This window comes from Perissodus microlepis, chromosome 14 (genome assembly GCF_051167445.1).
Source record: "Perissodus microlepis isolate ML-2025 ecotype Zambia chromosome 14, ASM5116744v1, whole genome shotgun sequence".
Lineage (NCBI taxonomy): Eukaryota > Metazoa > Chordata > Actinopteri > Cichliformes > Cichlidae > Perissodus > Perissodus microlepis.
Genome location: NC_140474.1, coordinates 14,000,467 through 14,009,120, shown reverse-complemented (window position 1 = coordinate 14,009,120; position 8,654 = coordinate 14,000,467). Strand labels below are relative to the sequence as shown.

Below are 8,654 nucleotides of genomic sequence, written 5' to 3'. Positions count from 1 at the left end.
TTTGGCAACAAAGAAAGACTGGACCCAGGGTGGTCAAAACTCAAAAAATGATCTTTATTGTTCATTTCCGGAAATGGAGAACTGCAGAGACGAGCACGCATCCACAGCTCTGAAAAAATCACAAGGTGAATGTGTATATATAGTTCGGCTACGTCACACGCTAAGTTTAGATCAAAACAACTCCTTATATGTTCCTAGTTCCTCTTTCTTTGTGTCTTACTTCCTGTGCAGCTCTGCACTAAACTTCCCCTTTCTAAAGTCTGTTGCCAGGGCCACCTGTCACCCTCTTACCTAGTTTTTGTCTCGTCTGGGGGTTGGTTTCTAAAGGCCTCTCTTATTAAAATACATAAAACAATATAATCAGAAAATAAGCATTAAGAATATATATTTAAATCCTAACAACACTCTGAGATTTTGCAAGTTGCCCTTCTTAGAAATCATGGAGGGGTCTGAAATTCACATTGTAGGTGCATTCCCACTGTGAGAGACAGCATTTAAAAAACAATTCACGAAATCACATTGTATGATTTTTAAAGAATGTATTTGTATACCACTGCTGTCAAACTTTTCCTGTACTTGACCATGTTTGCACACACTGCAACAGGAGTTATGGCCACTCCTCCACACAGATCTCCTCTAAATCTGTCACGTTGCTGAGCAACATGGAGTTTCAGCTCCCTCCAAAGATTTTCTATTGGATTTAGGTTTGGAAACTGGCTAGGCTGCTCCAGAACCTTGATATGCTTCTTATAGAGCCACTCCTTGGTTATCCTGGCTGTGTGCTTCGGGTCATTGTCATGTTGGAAGACCCAGCCAGGACCCATCTTCAATGCTCTGACTGAGGGAAGGAGGTTGTTGCTCAAAATCTCAAAATACATGACCCCATTCATCCTCTCCTTAATACAGTGCTGTCGTCCTGTCCCCTTCACAGAAAAGCACCCCCAAAGCATGATGTTTCTACCCCCATGCTTCAAAGTAGGAATGGTGTTCTTGGAATGCAACTCATTTGTTTTCCTTCAAACACGGCGAGTGAAGTTTATACCAAAAAGTTCTATTTTGGTCTCATCTGACCACATGACTTTCTCCCATGCCTCTTCTAGATCATCCAGATGGTCACTGGCAAACTTCAGATGGGCCTGGACATGATGTCTTGAGCAGGGTAACCTATCGTGCAATGCATGATTTGAGACTATGATGGCGTAGTGTTCTACTGACAGTGACCTTTGAAACTGTGGTCCCAGGTCTCTTCATGTGGTCATCATTGGTCAGCTCCTCCTGTGTAGTTCTGGGCTGATTCCTCACCTTTCTTGTCATCAGTGATACTCCTTGAGGTGAAATCTAGCATGGAGTCCCAGCCTGAGGGAGACTGACAGTCGTCTTTAGCCTCTTCCATTTTCTGACAATTGCTCTACTTTTTAAAGGCATAGAAACAGGTCTTTGAGAGCCAGAATTCTTGCTGATTGCCAGGTGTTCAAATACTTATTTGCAGCAGTGCTATATAAATAAATTCGTTAAAAATCACACAATGAGACTTCCTGAATTGTTTTTTAAATGCTGTCTCTCACAGTGGCAATGCACCTACAATGTGAATTTCAGACCCCTCCATGATTTCTAAGTGGGAGAACTGACCTACTGCCGCACACTCTGGTTTAACTGCTGTACTATGGAGGACAAGAGGAAACTGCAGCGGGTGGTGAGGGTGGCAGAGCGGACAATTGGCACTTCCCTACACCCCCCCCCCCCCCCCCCCCCCCCCCCCGCAGAGACATTTTTACTGGCAGACTTCAGAGGACAGCCATTATCATCATCAAGGACCCCTCGCACCCAGGACACTCACTCACAGAGAGTGAAAAAGAGGAACCTTTCTAACCTGCCCCCTGCACATCAAAGAAGCCCCTTCATTGTCCATTTTTAAAACATGTCTGAAAATCTATTTTTGTTACTTGGCTTTTAACACAGTTTAACCCAGATTTTACTGCTTAAATTTAATTAAAAATTTTGATTTTATTGTTTTAATTTAATTGTAATTATTATTATTTATTTATGTATTTTTAATTTGTTAATGTATCATATTTTTTGTCATGTCAAGTGTACAGCACTTTGTTTTCAGCTGGGAGTTGTCTGAAAGTGCTATGTAACTTAACTGCTTGCTTGTTTACCACTCACCTGTCATGCCTTGTTAGCCTCTAACTCAGGGATGTCAAAATCATTTTACATTGATAAATGTGTAAAATTACAGAGAAGGTTCTGGTAGCTTAACGCCCTGAGTGTCCTGTATTTTTGACACATAACAGTTTTCTTTATTGATGTCTTTTTAAATCAAAATTTCTATATCAGAGAGATACAAACAGGAACCTATATAGAAACCTATCTATTACTTAATTACTTTGGTATAGTATGAATGGCTTCCGGGGAGTAGGAAAAGCTGTAAAACCAAAAAAAAATTCTTTTAAAAGTCCCTAAATGTATACATTTATGGACGACATATTTTCCAACCCTGACCAGTGGGCTGATTGGAATCTTTGCCAGGTTGATTATGGCCACCAAGTCTTACGCTTAACACCTCTGGTCTAACTCATCCATCAGATGGGCTCAGGAAACAGAAACAAATACCTTTGCACAGTGAAGTTTACTTAGTGTGTCATTCAAAAAAATTAATAAATAAAAACTAAAACCCTCTGCAAATCACCGGCTTGCTGCAATGGAGGGATTTGTATGATCCTGTGAACTCAGGGGCTATGCTATTTTATTGCGCTGGTAGGGTTTCCCAAGGCAACCTAGTCCTGGGTGAGATGCCAGATGAAGACTGATTCAGTTGACCCCTATGATAGGAATCAAGGGATCAGTCTACCCGGCCCGGGCCCCACTCTGGAGCCAGGCCTGGGGAAGGCGCTTGAATGAGAATATCTGGTGTCTTAGTCTTGAGCCTTAGCACAAAGCACAAAAAAAGCTGTTTCTTTTGTTTTGTGTGTGCTACAAAACATTCCACACACACAACATGCTCACGGTGTTACCTAAGCCTACCTGGATACAACAACAGTATATGACCAAATGTATTTGAGGCCCACCCCTTTCTTCATCTTTTTCCCTGATGGGCGTTATAAAAGAATAGTCAACACAGCATGCTATTAAAAGGGAATGGGAAAGTAATAAAATGCCACAACTAGGCTCAGAAAACCAGAAAGCTATCATGTGTTCATTTTTACAAACCAATTTAGTCCTGGTCATTTTATTGTATTCCTACTTCACTTATACTGTATCCTCTTCTTTGTTTCCCTCCTCGTGTCAGCTGCAGGGACAATTTCATCTAAATGGAATGAACAAGGTTGGAGATATCATTCTGGGTGGACTGTTTCCAGTCCACTTTTTCTCAAGTGTTCCTCATCCATCTTTTACCTCAGAGCCACAACAGCCTACTTGCCATGGGTAAGTATGACAGGAAAATAGCACAAAAAAACCCCAGAAGAACTTAATGCCAATATGTGGGTTAATGCATAAAATGCATACATTTTATGCATGTATGCATGCATAAAATGCATACTAATGCATACATTTTATGCATTAGTGCATACATAAATAAGGCATGTATATTGAATGGAGAATCTTCTTGATTTTTCAAATAAAATATCTCATAAATTATTATTCAGTTTTCTTAATTTTTTGTATCAGTCATTTTGCAACATTTTTCCTGATATATTTTTTTAATTTAAATTTATTTTGTTAGTTTCTATGTACAAGGATTTAGGCAGGCACAAACCATGGCATTTGTTATTGATGAAATCAACAGAAATGCCAACCTGTTACCTAATGTGACTCTGGGATACACTCTTTATGACAACTGTGTTGAACTTGGAATTGGATTCCGTGGAGCATTATCATTAGCCGGTGGTCAAGAGGAGCAGATTATATCAAATGGTACATGTACTGGAAATCCTCCTGTTCTAGGGATTGTGGGTGATTCTTCATCTACACCTTCTATTGCCATCTCCAGTGTCTTAGGTTTATACCGAGTACCGATAGTAAGTTTTCAGTTTAACTATACCATATTATTGTTGTATGACTTTATATATTTTTTCAGTGTTTGTATATACTGACTTAATTGTAAATTTAATGACAAGAACAATGTACAATATACAGTCTTTGTTTTTCACACGTGAGTTATTTTGCCACATTTTCCTGTTTGAGTGACAGTTATTAATTGTAAATTTAATGACAAGACCAATGTACGCAATACCCAGTTTAAAGGAGGCAGTAAAGACTTTGAATATTTCTAAAATATATTGTCTGTATCTTTCACAGGTGAGTTATTTTGCCACATGTTCTTGTTTGAGTGACCATCGAAAATATCCATCCTTCTTTAGGACGATCCCAAGTGATGCTTTCCAGGTAAAATTCAATCAGCAGAATTATTACAATTGCCAGTAGATGATGAGCGGCTAATCCACTAAAATTTTTCTTATTATCTATGCTCTCATGTTTTCTCATGTTTCTCATGTTGCTTTCACTTAGGTACGTGCTATAATTAAAATTCTAAAACATTTCGACTGGACTTGGGCAGGTCTGCTCATCAGTGATGATGATTATGGACGCCACGCTGCCAGATCCTTACAATTCGAGCTAAGTTTGTCTGGTGAAGGGTGCCTAGACTACATTGAAGTTTTACCTTGGGACAAAGACACAGATGAACTCAGGAGGATTGTGAATGTGATGAAAAAATCAACAGCTCGTGTGGTCATTGCCTTTGTACATGAGAGTCACATGATAAACCTTATAGAAGAGGTGAAGTTTAAAAGAAAACTTGATTATTTCTTGTTATAAAGATCTGTATCTATACACTGTGTAAAATATGTATTATGTCTTTAATTGAATGACTACAGAAACGTAAAGAAACAATTTATAACATATAACAATTTATAGCAAATACCTAAGTTGGATGTTAATGTCACAAAAGTAGGGGATAGTTACATCACTTTTTGCATTTGGTAAAATATAATGCACAGGTAGTAAAGGAGAATGTAACAAGTCTACAGTGGATGGCCAGTGAAGGCTGGACAGCAACAGCTGGTGTGCTCCAAACACCTCAGTTCATGCCATACCTGGGTGGTACACTGGGCATTGCTATTCGTCGAGGAGAAATACCAGGGCTCAGAGAATTCCTATTACAAATACGTCCTGACCTACATCACAACAATAACAATGGAAATAGCATGGTGGGAGTTGAAATGTTACCGTGATGTTGACAAGAATTTCATTATGCCATGTTTTTTTAAATGGAAAAGAAAAAAGAAAAAACAGTTGTCAACAATATATTTCAGGTGAATCAGTTTTGGGAATTTACATTTCAGTGCAGATTTGCACCAGCTCCAGCAGGCTGGCTGGAAGGTGGAGGTGCATTATGCACTGGAGAGGAAGATCTAGAAAATGTGAACACTGAGATCTTGGACATTTCCAACCTCCGGCCTGAGTACAATGTGTATAAAGCTGTTTATGCACTGGCATATTCCCTTGATGACATGCTGCAGTGCAACCCAGGAAGAGGGCCTTTCAGTGGGCAAAGCTGTGCCACTTTGCAATCACTGCAGCCATGGCAGGTGTGATATGAATTTACACACTATGTCAACTAGATATCAATCTATGAGTAAATTATTTGATCTGTAATTACTTTCAGAACAAAATTTACCCTGTATGACTAAAAGCAGGGTGATTAAATTAATTATGAAAAAGCTGAAGTGAGCTAAATGAGTTTTCAATATTTCTGAGTAAAAGAAATGTTTAATATATTTAGATCAGAGCACTTTAACGAGTATGCATGTAATGTATCATTAGAGTTCTTGAAATTGTTAAAGATATTACATATTAAGGAGCCCTCTTTAATATAGAATTCGATTTTATTACGTTTATATGTATAGGTATAATAGGTATAATATTCCATTTCGCTATCAAATAGAGGGTGCCACTGTTTGGATTGTTAAAAATTATTTATTTCTTATGAATCCCTTTTTAACAGCTTCTTTATTACTTGGAAAGGGTAAATTTCACCACTCCATTTGGGGATCAAGTGTCGTTTGATGAAAATGGTGATGTGGTGCCAATTTATGATGTGATGAACTGGTTGTGGCTCCCTGATGGAAGCACGAAAGTTCAGAATGTGGGTGAGGTTAAGAGTTCAGCTTTATACGGTGAAGAACTCATACTTGATGAAGACAAGATTTTCTGGAACTTTATTTCAAAAAAGGTTATGTGTTTTTCTGATTTTTATATTTTGTCAATTGTACAGTATATTTATATGTAATATTTGATTTCATCCAATAGCCACCTCGATCAGTATGCAGTGAAAGCTGTCTTTCTGGTACCCACATGGTGAGAAAGAAGGGGGAACCCAAATGCTGTTTTGACTGCATCCCTTGTTCTGAGGGAAAAGTCACTAATGAGACCAGTAAGGTGTTTTGTTTTTTTTTCAGCAAGATATATTTATTTTCATTCATATTAAATATAGTATGCATTTCACCATCTTCCGCTTTCTTGATCTTTCTCCTTTTGCCAGACTCCTTGGAGTGCACCAGTTGTCCAGAGGATTTTTGGTCAAACCCCCAGCGTGACCACTGCGTTCCCAAGAAGACAGAGTTTCTGTCCTACCATGAGCCTTTGGGTATTTGTCTGACAGCTACCTCACTGCTGGGCACATGTATATGTGCTGTTGTTCTAGGGATCTTTATCTACCATCACAGAACACCCATAATACGTGCCAATAATTCAGAACTTAGTTTCCAGGTACTGCTGTCACTCAAGTTGTGCTTTCTTTGTTCACTGCTGTTCATTGGACGACCCAGGCTGTGGACATGCCAACTTAGACATGCAGCATTTGGGATCAGCTTTGTGCTGTGTGTCTCATGCATCCTGGTAAAAACCATGGTTGTTCTGGCTGTTTTCAAAGCCTCCAAGCCAGGAGGGGGAACCAGTCTGAAGTGGTTTGGTGCTATGCAGCAGAGAGGAACAGTTCTGTTTCTTACATCTATTCAGGCAGCCATCTGCACTACCTGGCTTGTTTCTTCCTCTCCAACTCCACATAAAAACACCCAATACCAAAATGATAAGATTGTTTATGAGTGTGCATTTGGGTCCACTGTGGGTTTTGCAGTGTTACTGGGTTATATTGGTATACTGGCTTTCCTCAGTTTTTTAATTGCATTCCTGGTGAGGAATCTCCCTGACAGTTTTAATGAGGCCAAGCTCATCACATTCAGCATGCTGATCTTCTGTGCTGTGTGGGTGGCCTTTGTTCCTGTCTATATCAGCTCACCAGGAAATTATGCAGATGCAGTGGAGGTATTTGCTATCCTGGCCTCAAGTTTTGGACTCTTGATCACACTGTTTGGACCCAAATGTTACATAATCCTGTTGAGACCAGAACTGAACACGAAAAAAGCTATAATGGGTCGTGGCACTCAGTCATAAACATTTTTCCTCACAGATTAGAAAAGTAGCTTTACAGTATAATAGAAATGGGAAAGGCTTCAGAAGTTTCTGCCAACAAATAGAGATTTGGAAGAGGTGTAATTTAGTGGGGTTCAGTGAGTATGTCTGTGAAGGTTCTCAGTCATCCAGGTCATCGTAGTCTAAGGAGCTTGGAAAGAAAAGTGTCTGGACTTCTTTAAGTTGCTTGAAGACGTTTCATCTCTCATCCGAGAAGCCGCTTTTCTTTCCAAGCTCCTTAGGTTCAGTGAGTATTTTTTTATTGTACACACTGAGCATTTTCACTTAAAATCTTCTTAAATCATCTTAAAAGTCTTCATGTTTATCTTGAATACAAATAAACTACTCAGAAAATTAAGAGAACCCTTGAATGAACAAATGAATGTTGATGAATGAAATATTACTAAAGTTGACAGTCTTTACTTATATACATTGTGTAATTTATTAAGAACAAAATGAAGTACTCAGTAAAAACCATAATCATCAGTCCTTTAAAAGCTGGATTCAAAATCACACCAAAACACATGATCCCTCTGTCCATCCATCTGTCTATCCATCTATTCATCCATTTTCTTCCACTTATCTGGATCAGGTTGCAGGGGCAGTCATATGAGGAAATATGCCCAGACCTTCCTCCCTAAAGCCACCTCCTCTAGCTTATGCGGGAAAACGCTTTATAGGCTAGAAGTATAATCTCTCCAGTATGCTATCGGTCTCCCCAAGTGGCCTTCTTCTATGAGATGAGATGCGATGAGATGAGATAGCCTTTATTTGTCAGTTGCAGGTCTTTTGCCCACAACCGAGATGACAGACCTTGCCGACTGTACATACAATACAAACATCACATTGGGGAGACAGGTCAGGCCAGGTAGCGAGGAAAAAAAACATTGAAATGTGCAACACAAAAGGATAATACAGGAATGCACAGGTATCAACACACCATAACACAATAAACACAGACAAGCAACATGGGAAAGTGTTCCAGTGTGTACATCTGATCTGGGACCGCTGCAATCTTCGACTGCGCCTCCAGCTGACCCGATGTCCACATCATGGGGGAGGTAAGCGTTGGAGGTGGCGTTGGATAGGGAGGGTGATGCATCAGTGAGTGCTTATCAGTATCAGTATATGTGTGTGCGTGTCCATAGTTCAGCTGAGACAGTGTCCTTCGCCCCGCCAGG

At 39.6% G+C, this 8,654-nt stretch overlaps 1 protein-coding gene across 1 annotated transcript; it reads left to right on the top strand.

The window, feature by feature from the left end:
- Positions 1-3,286: 3,286 nt before the first annotated feature.
- LOC146373598 (extracellular calcium-sensing receptor-like) lies at positions 3,287-7,455 on the top strand. The gene is made up of 9 exons (XM_084950104.1): positions 3,287-3,426; positions 3,725-4,019; positions 4,300-4,386; positions 4,510-4,779; positions 5,001-5,210; positions 5,316-5,591; positions 6,008-6,235; positions 6,313-6,436; positions 6,545-7,455. Exons 1-9 carry the CDS (start codon positions 3,317-3,319, stop codon positions 7,453-7,455), a joined length of 2,511 nt encoding a protein of 836 aa, XP_084806230.1. The 5' UTR covers positions 3,287-3,316.
- The last annotated feature ends 1,199 nt before the right edge of the window (positions 7,456-8,654 follow it).

Excerpts from the sequence above, each read along its gene's own strand:
- LOC146373598 (XM_084950104.1), top strand. The coding sequence starts at position 3,317 with ATGAACAAGGTTGGAGATATCATTCTGGGTGGACTGTTTCCAGTCCAC. Across the intron at positions 4,020-4,299 it reads GTTTATACCGAGTACCGATA|GTGAGTTATTTTGCCACATG; the intron begins GTAAGTTTTCAG and ends TATCTTTCACAG. Across the intron at positions 4,780-5,000 it reads TGATAAACCTTATAGAAGAG|GTAGTAAAGGAGAATGTAAC; the intron begins GTGAAGTTTAAA and ends TATAATGCACAG.